Here is a 27,359-nt window from a genome sequence, read left to right as displayed (position 1 = left end):
GTTCAAAGGTAGTTAAAACAATGAAACATAAGTTTAAAAAGATGTATGCTGTTATATGTTTTAAGCTATTTACGAGGGCTGTTCAAAAAATATGCGGACTGACGTCATAAAACAAAATGTATTTTATTTAGATGTTACAGGTCTGGGACCCCTTCAAAGTACTCTTCTCCCCAATGCACACACTTATCCCAATGGTGTTTCCACTTGTTGAAACAGTCCTGGTACGCTTCTTTTGTAATGTCCTCCAGCTCCTTCGTCGCATTTGCCTTAATCTCTGGAATCATCTCAAATCTTCTTCCTTTCAAGGATCTTTTGAGTTTGGAGAACAAAAAAAAATCGCAAGGAGCAAGGTCAGGTGAGTAGGGGGGTGGGGAAGAACAGTGATCGAGTGTTTGGCCAAAAACTCACAAGTTCTGAGGGCTGAATTTCGCAGCAATGTGGTGCATTGCTTCAATTTTTCGGTCAAAATCTCGTAACAAGATCCAACTGATATCCCACACTCTTCAGCAAGCTCCCTGACAGTCAGACATTGATTTGCCCGCACCAGGGTGTTGATTTTGTTGACGTGTGGGTTGTCAGTTGACGTGGAAGGACGTCCAGGACGTTCATCATCTTCAATGGACTGTCGACCATTCTTAAAACGTTCATGCCACTTGAAACATGCCGTATGCTTCATAGCAACATCACCGTAAGCCGTGTTAAGCATAGCAAAAGTTTCAGTCGCAGATTTTCCAAGTTTAACACAAAATTTCACAGCAAGTCGTTGCTCCTTCAGGTCGTTCATTCTGAAATCCGCCAAACGAAAAAATCGCACTTCACTTAAAACCGTGTAGCTAATACACAAATGAAGATATCTGCAATCGGGAAATGGCGTCGTAATCAGCTGATCTGTGCGAACCTAGCAACACGAGGCGGATTCCCCTGGAACCAACTGGAGCCGCGCAATTCAAACAGTCCGCGTATTTTGTTAACAGACCTCGTATGATAAACAAGTGTAGTTTTATATTAGAATTTGAAGCAATTATAGAAAGAAAAATGAGGTAATTTATTTTTGGTGTTTGAGATCATTTAGGGTAGAGAAAATAAAATGTTGTAGTAAAAAAAAGATGGAAGTTTCTTTTGAGGGTTTTAGAGATTAAGAAAATGAAGTTTGAGATTTTTTCAGATGAAAAGAACTAGTTTTCATCTTAAGATGAAAATCATCTTGTACTCAGAGCAGTGAACAGTGAGAAAATTTTAGTGAAATACTTCATTAAAAAATCAGGATTTTATATATGAATCAGTTTCAGTAATTGCTGAAAGCTTTCAAAATCTTGCAAAGATGCACTAACCATATTAGAAGTTATAGTATGGAAACTAAAAATCAATTTGGGGTCATGAATTCAGTGGATTCTTCCAAGTGTAGTAAGTGTTAAGCATTATTCATCTCCACTTTTTACTTTTATAGGTAGTTATTTTTAATTTTTTGGTGTTTTCTCATTGGGTAGGTATCATTATAATGCTTTTAGTCACTTTTGATATTAGGCAAGAGAATCTTAAGCTGTTGAGCAAACAGATTTACTCTAAATATTTGCAGATGTCTCATGCAGCTGCAACTTCTTTGTGTAAGAGTATGAAGCTGGCCTGTGAACTCTACCCCTCTCGTCATATAACCCTTTGCTTGGATCCATATTGTGGTTTGGGATTTGTACTGTGGTGTTTGAATAGGTAAGCTGTTGCATTAATTTTGATGTAATTGCATTCCAGCTTATATTTTGTGGAGACTAGAATAATATTATTTATGCATGTTTATAGTGTTTCCCAATTTTTATTATTTTAACCCAGACCATTACATACACACAACTCAACTTTCAATATTGAAGTAAAAATATATTCTAATTCTGTTTCAACAGTTTTTTACTTGCTGTTATTTCAAATCAGTATTTTAGCATGGGAACAATTTATAGAATTTCATTTCTGTACAGCTCTGTGAAATCTTGAATATCAACAAAGTATTTCTCAGTTTTGGACATTTTTCTGGTCATCATAATTTTTTTTTTAAATAGCTACTAAGAAATTATAACTCTCTTGGAACATAATGATTCCTGTCTTGTTCACTGTCATACTTCTTTCTGTCAGTGATTTTACTATTAAATGTAATTGATTCATTGTATGGTATGAGAGTTTCAACCAATCCTAATGAAATCCAGCCTACAAAGTAGTTAGAGCCCACTGTTAAAATTTGTTGGATGGATGATCTTGTGATCTGTATATTTCATTTCAAAGGAAACTGAAAGGGTTTGGAGGTAAGGTGTGATTTTACAACTTGTTAGGTAACAGGAGTTCTGTTAAGGTGAAAATACACTCAAAATGCAAAGTTTTAAAAATTTACAGATTGTCTTTTTTATGATTTTTTTCTTGGGACTATTTTTTGTTTTCTGTGATGATTTTGGTTATTATATCAGTATGAAAGCTGCTCAGTAAGCTTCTGTAACGAGATGTCATGCAAATATTTCTATAGTGAGTGAGCTTGGTAAATTATGGGTGTCGTGTGTTTTTGAATTATTACAGTTAAATGGTGTTTAGGTTTGCTAATACCATATATTAACTTGTTACTTGTTAATACATGCAAAGAGAAAATTATTCATGCACAGATAGGCTTTTAAGAAAACTACAGTGCAATGGAAGAATTCTAAGTATACTAGTGTAGCATTACATTGTTAATAAAACTTAAAAACATTTTTAGATTAATGTCATGCTGAAAAATATGTAATAATTTAATACAAAAATCTAGTGGTTTCTGAGTAATTTCTTTCCAAGAATTCATGTTGTTTTACACCGTAAGTGTACAAATCCAAACATTGGGGATTGAGAAATTGTTTTATAATGGATCCTTGGGACACAGACTAAAAATTGTCAAAATGTTGCTCTTTTGATCCTATTCATCATTTTGTAGCTAGCTGTAAAACTGAGTTCTTTTGTCTACATTTTGCTTTGACAGTATTTATGCTGTTTTCTGTATTTTTCCTGGTGGAAATGTTCTGTTCCATTTTATGGACTTTACCATACAGCAATTTGACTATTTTCAGAAGAATCTCACTGTCTGTAAAGGCTAGGAATACATGGACAAGTCAGTTCAGTGTAGAAAACTTTCAAATGTATTACAGTTAGAAATTAATAAAAAAAATTAAAACTTATGATGTTTGTATGTTTTGTTATATTTCTTCTTTTATATTTTAAAGTTGATTGGGTTCTGGGACTTGAAACATTTCAGTATTGGCATGAATACCATCTACAATGAAGTCTGTATACAACCAGGAAAGAAAGAAATATTAAGCTTGGGAAACAAATTGTTAACATCCTCAACTATTGTCTTGGTTTATATCTAATTTGTGATGAGTAATTCCTGTTTGCAAATTGGAAGCAAAGTCCTGTGTTTTCCAGTGTCAGTTACTATACAAAGTATATATAGCATATCAAAGGAATTGATGCAATAATACATGGTTTAAAAAAAAATCAAGTGATTATACAAAGCTATAATTGCATATCAAAAGAATTAATGCAAAAATACCCTAGAAATTCTTTCACAAAAAACTGTTTTTGCTTTCAAAGAGATTTTGGCTGACCTAGTAAAAGAGACACACAGAGTTTGAAAAGTACAGACTGTCATTTTTTCTAATTGAAACAACTAACATCTAATGACTGATTTATTTCTCAGTAAAATGAAATATGGTAAAAATGTCTGATTTGTCACAACCTTAACTTTTGAGGAATAGTTTCTGGATACTGATGAGAACATTATTTTTTTGCAGCATAGGTGAAAACTTTTGAGAGTATTAGAATTATGGTACTCTGAGCTTGCTCAATACAAATATGCACATTGTAAAGAGAACCGTTAATTTTCATTGAACTGTGATCTGCATTTCAATTTAGTTGTAGAAGATGCTGAGTAGTACCTGCTAAGTTGAGCTTAAGTGCACTTCATTTTGTCAGTAGTAGATGTTAGGTATTACTTGCCAAGTTTGAGTCTTAAGTTCTGATTTCTAGGGACTTGGAAACTAATATGAGGTAAATCAGCTCCAGCTGAAAGTTGTGGCTGTAGAATAACTTTGACCAAATCCAGTATAGTGGCCTTCTGAGAACACATAAGCTGATTTGTTATCTCTTTGGAAAGTGTGTATGCATTAACAACAGTAAATCTAAAAGACTGTTTGTGGGTGTAAAAGCTTGTACCATTTCTTTACTTTTGTAATAGTTGAGTAGTGAGTTTTACATCAACTGCCTTCCATTTATGCATTAGTCAATGACCAACTGAGTTTCTATTCTCACTTCTTTCTCTTCTTGCCATTTCTTTCATGGTGTTACTTTCATTAAGCAAGGTAAGTGCTTCTTATATATTGATAAGTCAAGAAACAAATGGCTGTTACATTCAGTCTATTACTCTATGATGCTTAGAAGTAATTGTTAAAATTGAGTTATATCCTTATTTGAGTACCTAATTGCCATTATCAAGTGTTTTTAACAGCTTGTGTAACAGTAATATTATTCTGTTCTTCTATCACACTTATTTTTGTGGGGAAATGATAAAAAGGAAAACTACCATTTAGCAGTGAGTTAAATTTATAAGCACATTATTTTCATGTTTCATAAATAGCAGATTTCTGATCAAAAGATGGCATCACAAATTTTTCTCATATAATGACTGCCTCTTGGTGTGGATTCCTGTACGTGGTGAGAGGACCTACCAGGGAAAGTTCTGTTCTTCCAGTTTACCTCCTCTGGGACCTAAACATCCACCCATGTGTTTGCCATGCGTGGCAACCCATGAAGGGGAGGAGAAGATTCTGGTCATTGAGGGGTTCAACACTTTGACCTTGAATTCCTGTACACGGGCAGCCTTGGGGTAGCCCCCCTAGGGTCAGTTGGCTGGTCCACTTCGGCTAGGGTCAACTAAGTACCAGTGTTGGATGTTCTCAACAGGTGTTGCGGACATTGTATCTGATGCTGGTGTTTTGGTATAGTGCTCACGAAACTCTGGTGTTGCTGCAGTGTCCTTGTTTGGCATTGTAGTGCATACCCTCCTAGGGCTTCATGGTGGGTGAGGTCAGCAGGCACTGAAATATTCTTTTTTTTATGGATCCTCCAAAAACTTAAATAAAATAGTGAAAAAATAGACTGTAGATAAATGACCATGTCTTGAAGATTCTGAGCAGCAATCTTCAGCATCTGTAACACCTGTTGTACTTCATTTTCTTATACTACATTCTCTTTCAGACAAACTTTAGGGCAAATGTCTCCCTTTTGCATTTAGAAGGAACTAGAGGGATTTGCTCTCCAAAGTCAGTAAAGAAGCTTCATTCTGACATATTGGTGGAAACATCCACATCTCAACACAGTGAATTCCTCTTGCATTCAAAGGCGATTGGGGATATACCTCTTGAGGTTAACCTCATGCTACATTGAATTCATGAAAAGGAGTTACTGTTGAGAGAGATTTGAAGAACATCCTTAAGTCAGAAATTCTTGCTTGTTTCTCCACCCAAGGAGTTTCTGTAGTGAGGCATATCTCAACTTGCAAAGATGGAATTACGATGCCAACCAATGCCCATATTCTGACATTTACATCACAGTGTTCACCTGCCACCATAAAGGCAAGTTATATCAATTGCAGGGTACAGCCATACATTCCAAGTCCTCTCAGATGTTTCCAGTGTCAGTGGTTTGGTCACTTGAAAATGTCATGTCGTGGTTCCTTGACGCTTGCTCATTGTGGTAGCAAGAACCACTATGTCTCTGAGTGTGAAACAGATCTTCATTGCATCATTTGCAATAGTTCTGATCCGTCCTACTTTCGTTCTTGCCCTAAATGGCTCAAAAGTTGCTGTCCACCAATTCATCTCGGACGTATGCTGCTGCACTTTGTTCCACTACTACAGTGGGAGTGAAGACAGATCTCTCTGTTTCTCCAAAATAATCATTCTCAAACCAAATGAAAAGTCTTTTGACCTCCATGGTTAAAAAAGTTGATGAATCAACTTCAACACCCATCTCTGTCCCTAACATACATTTCAGCAAATTCCAAGATCCACTTCCTTTGGTTCCAGGTACAGGCATTTTTTCGGGTATATCTTCTTTTCCCACTCCAAGACACAAAACGATCATTCTTTCACATCTTCAGTTACTGGAATCCTCTTCCAACAGCTGTAGTCATCTGTGTTTCCTTGGGTTGTACCATCACTTGTTTGTTCTCTCTACCTGTTGCCTGGAGAGACCTATGATCAATCAGACCTTGATGCTCTCATTGAACAGTTGCCATCTCTCTTTTTAATCTTGAGGTCTTTAATGGACATCATTCTCTCTGGGGAAGTTCTGATATTAATAGGAGAGGTTGCTCCATAGAATGTATGCTCTCTGATCACAACCTTTTTTCTTTCAATTCTGGTTCCTCTACTTATTTTCATGCACTTAGTCAGTCCTTTACTGTTTTTGATGTCTCAGTTTGCTCCCCTTCACTATTCTCCCATTTTTCATGGAGGGCTGACAATAATCTCCAAGGCAGTGATCATTTTCCTGTAATTTTGAGAGAGACTGGCTGTGGTTGATGCCACTTGACCCATGTACCCCGGTGGAAGCTGGATCAAGCAAATTGGCCCTCTTTCACTGCTCTTGCAGAACTTGATCCTGCCATCGTGTGTAAGCTGTCAATAGACAACAGTGTGGCAGCGGTAACTGACTGTATTATGCTCAATGTATTCCTAAAATCACGACATGTTTTCCACAATATCATCATCCGTGGTGGAATCCTGCCTACCACACAGCACGGAAGGCTTAAAAATGGGTCTGGAATACTTTTAGTTGGTATTCCACAATCTCGCCCCACATCACATTCCAGCAGGTTCATGTACGTGCTCAGTGGGTAAGACATCAAAGCCAGAAGGAATCTTGGATTAAGTTCACAACCAGCATATCTTCTGCCACCAGTTCCAAAGTCATATAGGACAAGATTTAAAAGATTTGTGAGCAATATAATTCTGTCTCTGTCTTGATCTTGCTCTTTTATGGCCAGGAGTAGCTAATACTCGGAACATTGCCGATACTCTAGGTGAAAGCTTTTGCTGGGTATCTAGCACTTCTGGCTCTCCCTCCACCTTCTTAGCCATCAAGGCTCGGGCAGAGTGATCACCTTTTTCCTATGAAGCTGATTGTCTCTGTGACTATAATCATCCCTTTACGCTGGTATAACTCAAACTGGCCTTTCATCAGTTGGATCTGATGAAGTACACTATGAAATGCTGTGCCATCTTTCTCCTGCTTTTCTTGCTATTCTTCTGAATAATTTTAACTGGATTTGGCAGAAGAATGTTTTTCCTGATGCCTGGTGCCAGGTTATTGTCCAACCTTTCTCTAAGCCTGGGAAGGATCCCAAGATTTCTTCAAAGTACTGTCCAGTTGCTTTGACGAGCTGTCTCTGTAAGACCTTAGAGAGGATGGTTAATGCTCATCTTGTTTTTTGTTTCTCAAATCAAACAACCTCCTGTCACCCACCCAGTGTAGGTTCTGATGACAGCACTCTGCCATGGACCACCTGATTCAACTTGAAACATCAGTCAGAGAAACCTTTCTCAAACGACAACATCTTGTATCAATATTCTTTGACATTGTGAAGACTTATGATACAACATGGAGGTATGGCATTTTGCAAGACCTCCATGTATATGGGTTACATGGTAATTTGCCCATTTTTATTAATTTTTGATGGACAGGAGATTCCAAGTTTATGTGGGTTCGACACTTTCCCGTTCTTCTCTATAGAATCTTGGAGTCCCTCAAGGCTGTGTTTTGAGTGTCACTCATTTCAGTATAAATATTAATGCCATCTCTGAATAACGCCCTCTTACTGTTGCAAACGGGCTCTTTGTCAATGACTTCTGCATCTCATGTCAGTCGTTGAACATAGGCATGTTGAGCAGCAGCTACAGACTGCCCTCAATTGTTTACTGAAGTTAACCACAGCAAGCAGCTTTAACTTCTCTCTCTTTAAAACCATTTGCATGCACTTTTGCTACCAATGGGGTATTCATCCAGATCCTGAACTATGTATTGATGAAGTTGTGTTGCTTGTGGTCCTTGAGACAAAGATCTTGGGGCTTATTTTTGACTGTAAGCTGACCTTTATACCATACATCAAGCAGTAACAGGTCAAATGTACAAGAGCACTGAACATCCTCCGTGTCCTCTCTACCATCTTAGGGAGCAGATCAATGTTCAGTGCTAAAGATATATCATGCTCTTATTTGATTGAAACTCAACTGTGGATCACTGATCTATGGCTCTGCCAGGATCCTGGCCTTAAAGATGCTGGATCCTTTTCATCATCAAGGACTTCTGCTCTGTACTGGGGCTTTCTACACTTCTCCAGTTCAGAGCTTATACATAGTCTCATGAACCTTCTTTGCACCTCCACCATTTGCAACTGTCTTTACTGTATGTTTTGAAACTTTGTTCCTTACCAAAGCATCCCACCTGGGGTTGAGTTTTCCTTCCTTGGCAGGCCATACTTTTTCAGAACAGACAACATGCCATTGTTACTTTTGGCCTTCATATCCAGGCACAGTTGGATGAATTGGGTCCATCCTTGGATAACATTGCTGTGCCCACTGGTCAGCCCATCCCACCATGGCTTCTTACAATCCCCAAATGTAACCTATCTTTAAGACATCTGAGAAAAGCAGACACTCCTGACTGGAAATATCATCTGTTATTTCCTGAACATCTTTCGAACCATCCTTCCATTCCTGTTGATTCAAAATCAGGAGATTGTGTAGTCTCTACCATGGTTTGTTGTGGTTCGGTGGTTGCACACCAAATTCCCTCTACAGCTTCTGTGTTCACTGCTGAATTGTATGTCATTTCTATTGCTCTGGATCACATAGAAGCTAAGTAGTAGTCAAACTGCACTGCTTATACTAACTGGCCTAGTTCTCTACTGGCCCTGGAATTGCTTCATGATAATTCACACCTTGGTCTCATCGATATTCAAAACCGACTGGCCCACTTCTCTTTAACATCTGCTTCTATGCAGTTTCTCTGGATACTAGGCCACGTTAGTATTCGAGGAAATGAGCTCGTTGACCTGCAGCTAAATCTCTGCTCTTGCACTATCACTGCTGTGTCTGTTCCATACATGGACTATAGTTTTGTATTCAAGGCTCATTTCTGTGCCAGTTGGCAGTTGACTTGGAATGAGCAATGTGAAAATAAGCTTTTCCAAATAAAACCCTCTCTTGCTTCTGTAAGAATCAGAAAGAGGATGTTGTTCTAACTAGACTTTGCGTTGGTCACAATTGTTTATCTTATTTCTTTCTTTTATCTGGGACTGATGCACCAATGAGTAGTCTGTGTAACACTCAGGTCACAATAAGTGACATTTTGCTGTCATTATGACTCTCAAAGACAGCACCATTTTAAACATGTTCTGTCCCAAGGTTTATCCATAACGTTAGTTGGAAATGTTTTTAGTTTATTGAAGGCCATTAATCTTTTTAATTTGAAATTAGAAAATGACTGTAATGTTAAATAACTCGAAACCAGGACTGGAAAGGCCAACTTTAGGTGACTATGCTGCTGTTTGAACTACCATTAGTCATCCTGACAAGTTATAATTAAGATTTTGCTGCAAGTCTTTTAAAACTTTTGTCACTTTCTGAAAATGGCCATAACATCAAATAATTTAGAATCAGGACTGGAAAGGCCAACTTCAGGTGACTGATGGTGGTTTTTGAACTTACGTCTTAGTCTTCCTGGCAAGTTATGATAATTACAGTTATGCTACAGAAAGTCCTTTACAACTTGTATTACTTTAGTTTTTCTCTTACCACTGTAGACTAGATGTAAATATTGGTTTTAATACTGTTGTTTTATCTTAATTTTCTTTTATGAATTTTATTAAATTTACTTTAATTTTAACGTTTTACTGGATGTTTGGTGCAAATAGCCTAGTTGCTTTGTGTCATAAAACACCAAACCAACCAACCACATAATGACTGTTTGTTTCTTTTCAAAGAAGGAATAATATAAAAGCGATATTTGTGGTATTAAGGAGATTAAGTATTTATGAAACTGAGAAATACTTTGTACATGTTATTGATTTCTGAGGTTAAGAACTGCAGCTTCTTAATTATTAAAAGAATATATATGGAAGTAATACAAAAAATTGTATATATTATGTATGATATAGATATGGTAATGCCAGTAAGTAAAGAAACAAGAAAGGAGGAAGTTATCAGCATACAAAACCATACAGTGATTTTATGTATGGACAAATTAAGTATGTTATTATTATTGTAAGCAGAACTACGAGCTTTTATTGAAAAACAATTTAATGTAATTATGAAGTTTTTGACACATGTAAAGAAATAGAAACTGTAAGGGTAAAGGAGGTATTTTTATTTATTTCGTTAAAATGCACTTGACAGTGATAAAACTTTAGAATTTTAAAATGCAGGAAATAATATTTCTAAATCAAATTCTTATATTCCCGAATTAGTTACTATACAAAATGCATGTATGAAGTTTCATGCAATCTGTTTGGGTATTTTCACTGTAAAAGTGGATTTTAAGTTATGTTCTCTGTCTGAAAAGAGGTAAACAGCTTGTGGGTCAAATAATTTAGAATAAACTGGTTAGCATTAATTTTACATGTATATCAATTTTGATTAATTAATTTTGAGCATATTTATTTTGGGTTCATATATTCTTGATAATGCTTAGCTGTAGTTGTTATACTGATGAATGTGATATATTGAACAGTGTCTACTCGGGCCATCACTCTGTTCTCATCCCTCCTTCTGAAGTAGAAGTTAATCCAGCTCTATGGTTATCTACCTTAAGTCAATATAAAGGTAAGGTGTATGTAGGGCCATTTTGAAATTTATTGACAGGCACATAATTTGGAAATGGAAAAATCTACACAAAATAGTTGTTTGAGGTATGGAATTAATAAATGTGGTAGTCCTACTTTGTGACATTATCACTGACGTCAATCAAGTTCACATTGTTTGGAAATTTTAAGCCTAAGTTTACCAAAATCACTTCTCAAGAAAACACTGATGGGCATTTATTCCATAAGGAGTTGTATCAGAAAATGAAAGGCCTAGTATGGCCAGGTGACTAAGGCACTTGACTCATAATACGAGGACCACGGGTTTGAGTCCCCATCACACCAAACATGCTTACCCTTTCAGTTTTGGGGGCATTATAATGTGATGGTCAATCCCACTATTCATTGGTAAAAGAGTAACCCAAGAATTGCCAGTGGGTGGTGATGACTAGCTGCCTTCTCTCTAGTCTTACATTGCTAAATTAGTGATGGCTAGTGCAGACAGCCCTCATGTAGCTTTGTGCAAAATTCAAAACAAACCAGGAAATGAAAAAAAAATCAAAACAGTTCAGAAGTCAGTTTTTAGTAAGCAGGATCCTAAGGTTAAAAAGTATTAAACTGTAAACCTCCTATATATAACACACAAGCACTGTATCACGACGCTTTACAATTTGTTTAAATAATGGTACAGTTTCCAGTTGAAGAACAGTTTAACATCATACTATTTTATCTTTTTTAATATGTGTTTTGTATATATGACTGAACACATGACCTTTTATACTCATTTAAAGTTTTTTGTTTTAATACTTCTAACTTTCATAATAGTGTGAATATCTTCACAAAATTTGGCAAGTCTTTCAGTTAATATTATAGTTTTTTAACACACACAAATTATATTTTTAGTGAAGTACTTTTGTTAAAATAGTTGTCCATGAATATATTCAGTACTTGTTTTGAATGTTCCATGTTAAAGTTAAAAATACTTTTTGCAATCTCTAAGCCCTCCTATATGCATATCAAACATTTTTTTTTGCAGTAAAACTTTATAACTTTGTTATTTTCTTCTACTTTATCTCAAAATGAAATTGGTCAATTTCACCAACCTTGTAACAACATAAAATAAAAAATAAATCTAAATTACAATTTTTGTTCTTTCAAGAATAACTTCAGATGGAAATATGAAACTACATTTATTTATACTAAGTAGCTCTAAGTTCATAACAGTATACATCTATTTATAATTACATTTTGTTGTTCCATGACTCTTTGAACCATGGGTAACTACTGTCCAGACCATTATAAGTTGTAAATTATAGGGGGGCACAAAGTTCATATTATGCTATTGAGTTACACTCTGCATGATTTATTATCACTAGTACAAGCAGCTCATGTGTGTTCCTTATGAAACATTTTTATTATGCTATTATTTATTTTAATAAAAAGGTCCCTTATTTTTACATATTATTTACTTTTATAATTATACATAAAGAATAAACATGGAAAACAAGAAATAAAATACTTATTCAGTCATCTTTTTTCTTGTTTTCAGTAGTTGAAGAGGGTTAACCATAATTGTTTATACTACTTAAAGTATTGCACCTAAAAAATTTCATTTAAGTAAACAATACACCTAACAATATAGACTAATAAAATGCAAAAGTGGACAAATTCCCTTACCTCTCAACATTTTTCTTGCTCTGTAACTCTGCAACAAGAGTCATTACAAATTAGTTATTAAATTTCCCACTGGAATTATGTTGGTACTCAGAGTGTTTTGACATTTAATCAGAACATAATGTTATACAGTATGTCATTTGATAGATGAAGACTTTGGAGTTTCTATTGGTTATTTAGGTATATAATTAAACATAAGAGAGAACTGTTAATGGATTATGAAAGAGAGGGTGTGGCAGGAGGGGTCTGAATTTCCATTTAACAGCTCTGTAACCAAACAGAGTTGAAGACTAATAAATGTGGTTTATCTGAGCAATGCCAGCTTTATAGAGAGTAACGTACATTTAATTTCATACTTTCTGAGAGGTTGTGGAAAAAATGTCATTCCAGGGGAAATTCAGGAAGTTCTAAAAATATTGCCATGTAGAATTAAAAACTTAAAACTTGTAAACTTTTAAAATATGGATTATTAGTTAATATTTTATGCTGTTCTAATTGATATAACATAAACAAAAAGTTGTTAAATAAACTTTTGAATGTAAATCATTAAAACTTTGTGTCATGCAGTCTAAGGGATACTTGTGGTGATAGAGTTGTAGGGAGCACTACCAGAATATCCAATCTGCTCTCAGGTTGAATGCTTATCAATTCCAAGATGAATGCCATCATTCATTTCAGATGATAGGAAATGTGTGTTAGTGGCTGCTTATTACAAACTCACTTATTCATAAATATCATGCAGGTAGACAAGAAATGCTAATCATTATTGAAAGTTTAGCCATTTTATTAGCAGTTGTCACAGTGGGATAGCACATTGAACAAACACAGATGTTGATTGTTTATCAGTGTTTTGTAATAATGTTATAATGTTTTCTTCATCTGTATTTATGTCTACAATTGTTGTTGTTGCAAATGATTTTGGTAATTTTTTGGTTTAGGTGTCTGTTTTTATTTACACCTCAGAAATTTACCTGTTTTGTTGTATGATGTGTGTTTAATTCAAATGTCAAAGGATATAACCTCTGTAATATTGTTACAGGGTAGACCCTCAACATCATATTCCAACACCACTAACAGTTATTGTTTTGTGTCCTTCCATTTCTGAATTGTTTGTTTGTCAATAAATTTCTGTATTATTTGGTATAAAAAAGATAAATTTTTGTTTTTAAACATTAAGTCTATGCTAATGACAGATTCTGCACCATGGTTTCACTGAAAAGAGGATAACAGTCTAATTGTGATATAAATAAAATTAGTTTATTACAGAATGAAAGCATTGGATTTAAATAAAGTTTTTATTTGTATTAATTTAACTCCAAAATGCACACATCAGGTAATCACTTGGTACTAAATCTTTTACCACACCCTTTATGAAATGAGACATTTCATATAAGCATTGTAGAAACTTAAAACAGCTATCATGACTGAAATGTTTCTTCTTTGTATTCTGTTTCAAAAGAAAAAAAAAAAAAATTCTCAAATATGAATGACAAATGTAAACAGTGTTATATTTGAAACATAACTAGCATCTAATAAAACCATTAGAAAAGTAAAAAAATTAGGAGAACATTACCTAACATTGTCTTTTATACAGTTTTTGCTTTCTCAACAGATTCCCTCAGCTAGTGTACCTAAAGATGGTTGCAACATTTTGCAAATATTTATGCAGAATGATCTTTATAAATTGATACAGCTTTATTTTTAGTGATGTATATATGCTTTAACCCTTTAGCAACAGGTCACAGGTCAAAGGCTATGTCATCATGTTTACTAAAAGTCCACCAAATTTTGTGAAGATGTACATGCTGTATCAAAAATTATTGTACAAATACTTAATGTGTGCAAATGTGTAGACAAACTCATGTATATTATATCAAGACTGTTACAAAAGGGTTAAACAAATGGTTGTAAGATAATTGCTTAAAGACTTCTCTGTTTTACAGTTTATGTACTGTTGATATACATAATATATACAGAATCTCCATGAATTAGTGTGGTAATTTTCAATCTTCCTCTTTTCAGTTCGTGATACTTTCTGTTCATATGGAGTAATGGAACTCTGCACAAAGGGATTAGGATCCTCTATCAATCAACTTAAAGTAAGTAAAACAAATGTCTAATTCATTCTTATCACATACAGTTATGAAGTTTTGCACAAAGGGTTCACTATCAGTCAAGCTAAAGTACAAAATACAAACTAAATTTCTTCATTTCATGAAGAATGGTGGAATTTAGCACCAATAGATTGGTATTTACCATCAACCAGTTCTATGAGTAAGTGAAACAATGATTAATTACCTCACATCATGCAATTGAATTTTGCACAAAAATATTGCAACTGTGTGAGAATTAAGTAAAAAATAATTTTAATTATTTTTTTCTAGAATAATAAGACAGTGTAAAGTGATGTTTCCTGTTATCGATGAAGCCTAGTTTTATAATTTTCAGTTAAATAAAAAGGCATGTCTTAAAGATGATTCATGCCTTTTGTTTAAATGTTATCACGAGTTTACAAGTATAATGACATTCACAAATGTGAGGATCTTGTGATCGTAATGGTTTTTATGCCATTTTTTTCATCAGCAACGAGGTGTAAATTTGAACTGCGTTCGGACATGTGTAGTTGTAGCAGAAGAACGACCTCGAGTTGCTCTCACCAACTCCTTCTCCAAGCTTTTCTCCAGCCTAGGACTTTCTCCTCGGGCAGTCAGCACCAGTTTTGGGTGTCGAGTCAATGTAGCTATTTGTCTTCAGGTGTGTAATGTTTTAGTTAAATGAGCATATTTATTTTTATATTTGCCAGGTATCCAGAATGTTTACTCACCATTTGTATATATCTTTCCTTATTTTCATAAGAAGTAAAGCATACAGAAATTAACATACTCTTCCTGGAATGACATTTTTAAAGTTTTATATATATATATATATTCATTGAAAGTTACCATGCTTATATGAAATCTTTTATGTTGTGAATAAATTTCAAAATTTTAAGATTATAAGGTTTTAAACTTTGCAGGACTAGTGGAACTAAAGCATTATAAAATTTCCTTGTTAATAGTTTGAATGTTAACCTGTTATTCTTCATATCTCATAATGGTGATTTTGTGCATTTTCATTTTTTTGATACAGTGGAAACATTAAAAGCATGTATATTTTGAGTTATCATTTGTATTTGAATAATGTTTTAAGTAATTATAATTGCTAGTTTGTCAGTGTACGTGTGTGTGTGTATATATATATATTTTTTTTTTAAATCTGTAGGGAGCATCTAGTCCAGACCCCACAACTGTATATGTAGATGTAAGGGCTCTAAGAAATGATAGGGTAACAGTAGTGGAGCGAGGGGCACCTCATAGTTTATGTCTTGTAGAATCTGGAAAGTTGTTACCTGGTGTAAAAGTTGTCATAGCTGACCCTGAGACCAAGGGCCACTGTGCTGATTCTCATCTTGGTGAGGTAGAGTTGGTTTTGTTAATGTTGTGATAAATACAGTATATGTTCTTACCAAAACATTATATTTTCATGGGATCAAGAACTGTTCTGGTGAGGTGACCTCAATTTATAGAATCATTCTCCTATCTAAGCAAGGCATTATGTGGAGATTTTTCATTAAGCATCAAAGTAATTGGTACCAGTTGCTTGTGATGTTAATACTGCTTTTTAGTAACAAGAAGAAAGTTGCTTTGAATTTATGTGCAGTTTTTATAATATTGTTTTAAAAGTGTCTGACTGAATATATAAAACTGGTACTTATGTTTCAGTTATTTAGGCTACTTATACATTGAAAGTAACTGTGATTTTATTATAAAATTATTACAGAAAATAACTGGAGTTTTGAAATGTGTAATTGGTTCATTTACATCTGAGGAATTGTTAAATGATGATTTGTGAGCATTTTTTAGAAATTTAAAGAGAAAAGCAATATTTTGTTTTATTTACTGAAGTATACAGTTTTGTAAAATAGGTTTTAGTACTTACAAGTGTTAATATCTTAACAGATATGGATACAGTCCCCTCACAACTCTACAGGGTACTTTACCATTTATGGGGATGAGTCTCTCCATAATGACCACTTTAATGCACGTTTGATCACAGGTGACACAGCACAGACATATGCACGTACAGGCTACCTAGGATTTTTAAGAAGAACTGAGTCTGTACAAGCAGATGGTGGTGAGAAACTTTGAAGTAGTCTGTTATGTCATTTTGTTATTTAATAGTTTGTAGAAGTAATCATCTTTCTATAATTATTTTTTACAGTTTAAATTGTAAAATGTGAAGATGCTTTTTTTATCATAAGAATTATAATAAATGATCCTAGCAACATTTTGTATCCATTAATATGTATGTCTAAAAACGTAGTCAGCAGTGAAACATATTAAAACATTGCTAGTTACCAACATTATTTTGCTATAGCAACTACAGGTTTATATGACATCGTCTCTGCTGGATTGGTGATTAGGAATGTAACCATGAAGCTGCACTTGACTATAAAATTACTACTGTTTGATATTACATATTTTCAAATTATTTAAGATTGATGGTTTACTTCCTAAAAATTTAGTTTGATATTTATTTGTCCATCTTCTAATTGTTGCTGAGAAATTTTAAAGCAAATGTTATTTTACTGTGTACAGAAGAAAGCTTTAGAACATACAGCTAGTATAGACTTAACATATTAAAATTGCTATAGTTTTAGGAAAGAGATAATCACGTAACAGAAGAAAATGGAGCTATTAAATTCATTGTATAAACAACAAAAGTTATAAAACTAGATAAAAAATACTAAGGTAGTGATACCAAAAAAACTGGGTTACATCAACTTGAGAAGATACACAAAGTAGTTCATGATATTACTAAGTGAAAATTTTAAAAGACTTGGCAACTTTTGTGTAGCAGCAATTGAGTTAAAAGGTCATAGTGAGAAGAGATAATTGTTTGATATATTTCTTGATTTATTGTCCTATATTTTAAGAAAAATAATTTTAATAATTTATTTCTAAATAGTAATAATCTCTATGCATATATAATGATTTAAGTGACTGTATATTACAAAATAATAGTTCACTAAAACCCAGCTGAGACTGGGAAGGTTAAAGGTCAGTTTTTTTATGTTACAAGATAGTAACATCAGTGCAGGTGCTCTGCATCAATGCAAGTTATGTAATGTTAGCTAGGCATAACTGTCAGGTTAATATAATAAAAAATAATAAATATATAGCATTATCAGACTTAAACTACTTAGATTAAACATTTCTATTTTCATGTCATAATATGTAGTCATTCTAGCACAAAAAAAAGTATGTTACATTTATTTCTTATTTTTTTATGATGGTTACAGTTGGTCAAGTAACTGACATCACATAGTTAGAGTATAGGAAATAACCTGAAATATGTGGTCTTACTAAAAACAACTGTTTGAAATGTATTTAGGAGGTTTTAGAGATTACATAATAATAAAATTTGAGAATTGGAGTATGAAGAATAGTTTTTTTAATCATAACATAAAATCAGTTTGCACTCGGACCAGTAAAGAAATTAACTTAATATTTTCTCAAACAAATATGTATTACAATATTTCATTAAAAATCTAATTTTTGTTTACAAAGTACTTGTAATCTTTGCTAAAAAATCTAACAAATTTTGTGAAGTTACCCATGCTGTATGAAAAGTTATAGTGCAAATATTAAACATGTGTAAATGTGTAGATGAACTTTTGTATGTTATACAGAATCTGTTGCAAAAGGGTTAAATAATATGTTTTTCTGAAAATCGAGTAAGAAGACAGAATAAAAATGTTCCTTGGATTACTGTTTTCAGAACTCCATGATGCAGTGTTTGTAGTAGGATCCCTTGATGAAACAGTAATGTTGCGAGGCATGAGGTATCATCCAATTGATATAGAGAATAGTGTTCTACGCTGTCACAAGAAAATATCTGAGTGGTAAGTTTCATATTTCTAAAGATGTTTATTTTTAACATACCAGACTCGTGTAGTGGTGAATTGCAGTTGATGTGTATGCTGTTTGAGGTGATTTTCAATTATGCTTGTTATAAACAGCATATTTTCAAAAATGATCTTCTCTGTTCCTTTCGTTTTTATATGTTCAGGCTTACTGATGAAGACTGGAATTCTTTGCAACTTCTTTAACTCATCAATGAGGTGGCAGGTATACAGATGTACTGGATTGTATATTTCCAGAATGAAACTTGCAGTTTTAACTATAAGAAAGGGAAACTATATTATCTTGTTGTTTTTCTGCTAACAAATATTAAAAATCAGATCAGTAGCACTCATTAATTTTTCTAATTTCTCTATATATTGTCATTAATGAAGGTTATTTCTGGGTAGCAAAGGACAGTTTGAACATCTTACACACAAACTACAAGAGCTCAAATAACTTTTATATTGAATTACAAATTTCTTAAAATTACCACTGAAATTAGAGTGGATTACTTAATTGTTATATCAGCCTGGCTATTAAAGCTATACTAAACAATTGTAATTTTTTCTTTATTTCTCAAAAACTAAGATTTTATGGTAGAATTTCAAGGTTTTGAAAAGATTGTGTGTGAGTCAGTTAAATCTTTTACGAAAAGTGAAGTATTCCTACCATTTTATGTATTTGTGCTTACATCATTATGGTTTTATGTATTTGTATTTGTGCTTATTCTTTTTTAGAAGCTTACATTTATTAAAATGTATTATTTTTGTTTTTTTTTTTCAGTGCTGTTTTCACTTGGACCAACCTTTTAGTTGTAGTAGTGGAACTTGATGGAAATGAGAATGAGGCTCTTGATCTAGTACCTCTAGTGACCAATGTAGTCTTGGAAGAACATCAACTCATTGTTGGTGTGGTTGTTGTGGTAGACCCTGGTGTCGTTCCAATCAACTCTCGAGGAGAGAAACAACGGATGCATCTCCGAGATGGGTTTCTTGCTGACCAACTTGATCCAATCTACGTGGCATACAACATGTGACTACTTGACCGGTCTTCATGGGTTAGATGGCAAGATTTTGTGATGAGTCGTTAATGTATGTGACTGTTTGACCAGTCTGTGTCATTGTATAAATAGTATGATGTTTTGATCACTTGACCATTTAATGGTTTGGAAGAGAGATGTACAAAATATGGGAAGAGTGTAGCTAGTATTGTATACTATAGCCACCTCAAAACTGCTTGGTCATTTATGAGTAAGGGACTTAAGGTATGCAACCTATGAAGGCTTGGTTGTCCACCACATTATAAACAGTTGTTTAACCTAGTTATGTCATCTGATCTGTATTGACAGTTCAATATCAATTTTAATATCTTTAATTTTGAACCAAGGGAGATAAAATTGTCAATTAGCCCAACTACAAGCGACCCTGGAGTAACACACATAGCTACGGCATGAGAAGTTGAATCAATTTTATGATTAGTAGGCCAGACCATCATCAGGCTTAGTTTGAGATCTGAGAAAAGCTAAATTATCAGGGGTTAGTTAATGTGAAAGATACAGTTACTGTTTTATGATAATACATGCAGAGAGAATCTGTAATTAAAAGTGTCAATAATTGATATAGTAGAGGACTGGTAAGCTGTGTATGATTCTTCATACGACACAACAAAGCAAGAATTAAGATGTCATATGATACAATTATGTTATGTTGTTTATGAAACAATTCAGGTAGCTTTCCAACTGCTTTATTTCTTAGAACAAATGGGGTTTAACTCAAAATAACTTTACATGAAAGTTCTTTACAATCCCCATTAATACATTTTTTTTTTGTAAAACGTTTTCAGGTATTTTACATATCAAGAAACGGAAAACTACATAGAAATTTATTTATCCTTCTAGTACTGCTATGTGCATATATGGTATTCAACCTGTGTTTGTTGTTGTAAGATGTGTAAGATTACGTTAGAACCTTACATAAAAAATCGACTATTGGCTGCCTAAGCTTGTGAGGGAAATACAAACAATTGTTTTAAGCCTAAATATATTTAATTGTTATACAACTTTTGTGGTTTTTCATTTTTTGTATCCATGTTGTTTTAGATAGGAACTCCTTTTTTCATATTCTGTGTTGTACATCACAATTGATCCCATGGATCAAAAAAGAACAATCAGATGTATTCTGTGTTTCAGTTTATTTGTAGGCCAGTTTAGTCACTGCAGGGACTGAGAAAGTTTGCTGTACTTTAACAAGATTTCTATGCTTCTTTAGTGTGAATTTTTAGTTTTCAGCATCTCTTAATGTTTGTGTAACTTGTGTCTTGTATAAGGAATCAGTGAGATACTGAAAGAAAATGTTAGAATTTTTATGTAGTTTTAAAAATAGTTATTGACACAGAATACATATTTAAGAAAATAAAAACCTCAACAATTAAAAACTATTAAACACTAGAAGAAATTTTGAAAATGTTAAGTATTAATTCAGTTGAGAGAAGTTAAGTACTGTAATTGCAGTTTATAATCATTTTAATGCAAGTTCTTATTCTTACAAATTTACCTCATTTATCATTTTAAAATGTCGACCAAGTAACTTGGTAGCATAGTCAAGTAAGATTACAAAAAATTAAAAAACTGGCACTCAAGCTTCAGGTATTAAATTGTTGATTTAGTTTACATTTTGATTATACCCATACAATGAAACTTAATATTTCATTTAACGTTTTGTAGTAAATTTAGAACTGATAACAATTAATACTCATATCATAGTATTTGTGGTCTTTTTTTGGTACATTGTGTTTGGCTGAAATTGACTACATTGTAACTGCTTGAGTTTTTATTTTGCTCGGTAAAAGCATATTTTCAGGTTTTAACTTATATAAAGTTAAAATCTTTTATAGGATGGTTTTTAACATAATTGCTCAAGAAGCAGCCATACATCTACTAATTCATATTTACAAGTGGACATTATAGAGTTTATTTCATTTTAATATTGTGTATTAGTACTTCATTTGTGTATAGGAATTGGATTTTGTTTTTTAAGCTAATCTTAGTTGTATGTGGTGAATTGCTAAAGAATTTTAAGAAACAACATTTCTAATATACATGTGTATGTTCAGTAAGTAAAAAAAAAAAAAAAAAAGGTAACTGCTAGCCCTAAAATGACTATCATATCAGTGTGCTAATGCTGTATGGTTTTAACTTGAGCAGTTATTAGTGTATAAAGGTATGTTCTTTGTCATTATGATTTTTGGAGTGGGCTTTTAAGATCCAGTTGCTATAACAACGATGTGATTCCTTTGAAATACTTTATAAGTGAAGGGTTTGAAAACTTAATTATATTTTAAGTACAATTAATTATACTGAGTTTAACCATTAAACATTTTAACAAAGAGACTTCTGATGTTATTAGGATGGTGACACAAAATTTCTGTATGTCATAATTGTATACTTTGAGTAACTTACTACTGTTAAGTTTTCCTCTTAACATATTAGTTGTTAGGCCCTTTCCCCTAATTTAGCAGACCTCCTTCTCGTAACTTAACTTTCTCGTTCATGTAATATTGCCAGACTTGTGTATTGTGCTTTATAACATGGTGAATAGACTTTTCTGTTCAGATAAAAAACAACCATTGAAACGTCATTTTATGTATTTTGATTTTATTAATAGAGTTTGTTTCATTTTGTGTGGTTTAACATTATAATTACTTACAGTCACTATTAAATATTATTGTAATAGCAGTCTGCAGAATTAATATGTATAGGATTGGAAGTTAAACTTGCTTGGTAGCTTAAGCTGTTATGTCTGCTTCATTTTGTATATAGTAGTTTGTAAAAAGAAAAACATAAAAAAAAAATATTTGAGTGGTTTCAAATCAGAAACCATAAATCTGTAGATGTATGTATATATATATACAGGTTTATGTGAGGTGACAGTGTATTTCCTACAACAAATTTCATGTTGCTCAGTGAATACAGAATGGGGAGTGAATTATAGTGTTAAAGCTTCAAAAGTACTTTTAAGTTGTTACCTGAGTTTTCCCGTTTGAAATTTTCTTTCTGAAGCACCACTACTCGGATATCTGCATACACATACATGTCCATACATTAAAACAAAAGAGCTATCAAGTAGTAATATGGATTTACTGATTGATGGTCATTAAAAAGTAGAACTTCATAAAGCACAGGTTACCATATATTGATGTTTACTCATGCTTGACACTTATGTCATAATTATTCTTGTCTGTTAACATGAGATTAAAGTGTTTAACAGCTAAAATAAAAACCTTAACTAAAACATTGAAATAAATTGCAAGAATTTAAAATAAATCCATTTTATTGAATAATGTTTGTTGTTAACAAAGATTAGGAATTTCTTGTAAACAGAGTATTATATCTTAAGTGGGCCAGAAGTGTCCACTGCTGTGTGGTTGTGTAAAAACTAGATAAAAGTGAATGTTAAGGAAATATGTTTGCGTGTGAGATTTAAATTTACAAAACAAGATTTATAGGCATGGAAGCTATTTGCACATTTGACTCTCAAAATATAGAGTTTGGAGACAAAGAGCAAAGCAGCCCACACAGAGTGCTGTGTAATAAACTTCTTTTTATTAAATGTTTCATTGATTTTCTTACGACAAATATTTTATGGCACAAAAGTTCTATAAAAATGGATTTCAAAATTTATTGAAGTTACAAACATACACAAACTATTAATACTGTATAGCAACTTCACAAGTCAATATCTTGCCCAAATTTTCTAGCTGATTCTGAAGTCTGGTGGGTGAGGTAGACTAAATTTGTTACTAAAGCTCTAGGAGGATGGAAGTCCATTCTCACAGAGGTTTTTCTTTTGAGGTAAGTTGTAACAATGTGAACAGAGGTTAAGGTATTTGTTACTGTACATCAAAATATTACTAGAAGAAGGCTATATGATGATTTCTATGATCCTGTCCCTGTAATTCAGAGAATTACTCATGATGATGTGCAGATAGTACATTTATTGGATCAGATGCTGTGCCACATGCGTGTAGACTATGTTGTCATCTTCAACCTGATTCCAAATATGACAATAATTATCAAGAAAGTCAAAACAGAACCTGAAAAGCACTGCACCATTGACATTGTGTAGGAAGGCATACACTTCAGTGAGCATGTGTACATAATCAGTAATGGTGCTGTAGGTTATAGAAATGATATTCTGGCAAAAATTGTCAAACATTTGAGTACTACTATTACTGACTTGACTTTGACAGATGAAAATTCTTATTCTCTGAAGTATACCTGTTGTCACTGCCTGTTATGAACAAAATATTGTTATTATTATAAGAATAAACTAGCCAAGTGAAACCTGTAGAATTAGTTTCACGGGTAGATTTCACATCTCTTCATTCCTCAAACACTTGATAAGGAAGTTGGAAAACAATATTTATAATTTCATCATAGAAAAAGGATATGCAGCAACATTATAAAGTTATGTTTACAACTTGTGATTTACATAAATATTCAAAGAATATGATATTTGATTGTTCAAAGCTATGTTGTTATGGTAGACACATTCAGACTAGGGTTAGGATATGTCAGGGAAATTTCAGTTTTCCCTTATTGCACAATATGTGTTAAGACAAAGGCACATAGATTGAAGTGAGTGATCATTTCTGAAACATAAGCTACAGTTACTTAAATCATTGTCACTCCATGAGCTACCATAATTATTTTAAAATACTTAAAAACTGTAATAAGTATATAATGTTTCTTTCTAACTTCTTCACACAACTCTGAAGTCAAAAGTTATGAGTATGTTTATATATATAAAACAAACCAGAAAGGAAATTATAAATTTCATGGAAAGCAAATATTTCACAAAACATTTTATTTATCATTTCATTTCTTTTTTCCCACTTGGAATGTTTCTGTATACTGGCAGAAAATACTGCTTTAAGTTATCATCAAATGTGTACTCCTTTACCAGGTTTACTATGATTATAAAATAAAAAACATTCCTTTCAATTCCTTGAAAGTTATAATTCACTTCAATGCAGAGACTAACACACACTTCGTCAATAAGCCTAACATTTTGTGATAAAATTACATAAAGTACAATTTTTTTTTCTTTCACTTTTTCCTCTTCCCAATTTTAAACAAGTGTAAAATTACCATTTTAGGTTAATCTTTTATCTCTGTCATTACCCAAAAGGTCTATGTTTTGACATCACAGCTTGTCTGTTGTTACTAGATGATGAGAAACAAAGTATATTAGTTTCTAATTTTCTTGCCAGCATTCGTTTTATATTCTTCATTGCCTAGTAAACAATTGTTTCATAGGATGAAAAGTTTATAAATTACTATTCTTTAGATCATTGTCTTTGTAAAATAATCCCTAATAAGACAACAAAACTTAAAGCTACCAATCTGAATTTTTATGGTTCTACTTTTTAATACACTGATGACACTGAACAACCAACCACAGATCAACAGCTATCAATCTGTTGTCAAAACTACTGTATAAATAATGATAAAGCTGTGGTTTGAACAAATAATTTCCATGTAATTTTAGCATCAAATTGTAACTAGTGACTAAACATTGAAACTGTTTAAGTGGGCAATTATAATGCTTCAGTGTTATAACTAACGTAGCTAAGCATGTGACAAGTAAAATATTTTCACACATCTGTACCTGTAAATGTGTTAGTTTAACATTGAAATGCATCAAAATCAAAGTAAACAGAGTTTAACTGATTCACCTAATTAAGCAACAGAACTTTCATACATTTGGAAGCATAAACTCTCAATTGAAATTTAAACTTCACAGAGAATTTTTTTTAATTGTTAAGCTACAATGCATGATGAAATATTAATTTTAGTATGATTACATTTCAAAGTTGTTCCTTCTACAGAGTTTGTCTTCTTGGCAGAACTATCATGTATATTAAATAATTTTTACAGAATATGCAGTGATAGTATGCAACAAAAATAAGGTTTACCTTATAAAAAAAAAAAAAAAGTAAAACAACTGGGTGTTAAGGCTTTTCACATATCAAAATTAAATTGTGTGATCATTAATACAGGCTTAGATTGAATTAACGTTAGCATTTCTGTTTCTATAGCAGTACATTTATACTGTATGATGTATAATTGCATATACTTAAAATCTTGAGGATAAAATTATACACCTGCTTGATATCTGTAATACTTTAAATTTATCATGTTAATTGTTGAACCATGTTTGGATAACAAAACTATTTAATGTTCAAAGTTTTATTGTATATTTTCTTTATCATTTTCAACAAGACCCAAAATTCAAGCACTCTTGAATAGTCCACTATTCTCCTCCTTCAAGAATAAAGGGTTTTATTTGAAAACCATTACTATTTTTGTACATGATCCTGTGTGCTCACTTCTTAATGACAATTCCTTAACTCAGTCTTTTATCAGGTTTGAATGTGTAGCTTGTATTAGATGGTTTTAAAGTGACATTTTTCTACATTAATATTATTTTCTAAAGATTTTTTAGCTAGTAACCTGAAGCTCAATACTATTTGCTATAAACACAGTATTTTTTCACTCGTGTTGTTAATTCCATCAGCAAAGCAAATTAAACCATTTATATCACTGAACTCCTATGTGATTAAGAAATAAATAAATCATTTTTTAAGTTTGTAGTCTTTGAAAGCATTTAATAACAATCATTCATGAATACAGAGTAATTTATAATTTCTTTGCATTCTCAAAAAACATGCCAATGGATGATGAAAAAAAACATAATGTGCTTTAAATTGAAATAGGGTTATGGCTTATGGTACAAATTTTGTTATAATAGCTTTAATTCATCCTCCGTAGCATCCAACAGTCATAATTATACAAGTTTAAACTTGCACTGTAGTAAACGTTTACCACACACATAAAATACAATTTATATTTACAAGGGGTGGGGTGGGTTAGAAACTTTTTTTTTTTCCCCATGTTCTTTAGCACCATTTCATACTTTGGCCTTTCCTTTAATGTTTTAACATTGAAGTTCATTACTCTTAAACTCATCCCTTTCCTATTGAAAAAGTGTCCTGCCATTCACTTATTGGACCTGTCCTTTTGGTATTAAAGGCCTAAAATACCCGATTCACAATTAAATCAGTTCTTTTTTATATTGATAAACAATTGTCAGTACCCTTTTCCATTAACAGTTGTGTCATAAGAGATGAGTTGATTTCTGAACTTTTTTTAACATTAAAAGTAATACACTATCATTGTGTAACAAGTTTCCTTGAGTAATTTTTGTAAAAGAGTAGAATGAAACTTATGTGACCAATATTAGTTTTTAAATAATCTTAAACATAAACTCAAAAGACATTTATACAAAAATTGCCCTGTTTTAGCAAGAGAAAATATGCTAGATAATTTCTCATAAAATTGCATACTTTTACAATTTATTTCCTTGCTTTGAAAAATGGAAAACACCAAAAATGTGTTTCTGATGGAAAGTCTTTCCAAAGCAAAGTTATTTTTTCTTAGCTGAATCTTGACCTTGATTTACTCTATAAGAATGCTTTTCAACATTTTCATAAAAGTGAGGGCACAATGCACTCAGTGGTCTTCTGTAAAAACCTTTACATAAATGGAGGAAAAATAGTAATTTTCAAAGATTTCTCTGCAAGAGGTGAATTGTTGGACACAGATATTGTATTGTTTGAAAGTTCTATCAATAAATTATTATTGAAATCAGTCTTGGTTCATTTTATAGTTTGATGGATATCCTGATAATCAAAAAAGCCACTAATTTCTATATAATTGACTCCCAATTGTATTTATAGAACCAAAGTAATTTGTCATCTGTCTTGTAATTCTTGAGCGAATGTGACAGTTGTGAGAATTGTTAATGTAATAATTATATTCC

The 27,359-nt window shown here is 32.6% G+C and overlaps 1 protein-coding gene across 1 annotated transcript in view; it reads left to right on the top strand.

Annotated features, from left to right (window-relative positions):
• The window catches only part of LOC143253010 (disco-interacting protein 2-like), a 59,709-nt gene extending 32,521 nt beyond the window's left edge, over nucleotides 1-27,188 (top strand). The window contains 8 exon segments of the mRNA XM_076506047.1: nucleotides 1,577-1,707; nucleotides 10,789-10,880; nucleotides 14,555-14,631; nucleotides 15,116-15,286; nucleotides 15,794-15,988; nucleotides 16,531-16,705; nucleotides 18,353-18,476; nucleotides 19,261-27,188. Of these exon segments, the coding sequence (XP_076362162.1) occupies nucleotides 1,577-1,707; nucleotides 10,789-10,880; nucleotides 14,555-14,631; nucleotides 15,116-15,286; nucleotides 15,794-15,988; nucleotides 16,531-16,705; nucleotides 18,353-18,476; nucleotides 19,261-19,513 (1,218 nt within the window). The 3' untranslated portion in view covers nucleotides 19,514-27,188.
• Nucleotides 27,189-27,359: the final 171 nt, after the last annotated feature.

This window comes from Tachypleus tridentatus, chromosome 6 (genome assembly GCF_004210375.1).
Source record: "Tachypleus tridentatus isolate NWPU-2018 chromosome 6, ASM421037v1, whole genome shotgun sequence".
Classification (NCBI taxonomy): domain Eukaryota; kingdom Metazoa; phylum Arthropoda; class Merostomata; order Xiphosura; family Limulidae; genus Tachypleus; species Tachypleus tridentatus.
Note: the sequence above shows the minus strand (reverse complement) of the source record. Positions and strands in the feature narration are given on the sequence as shown.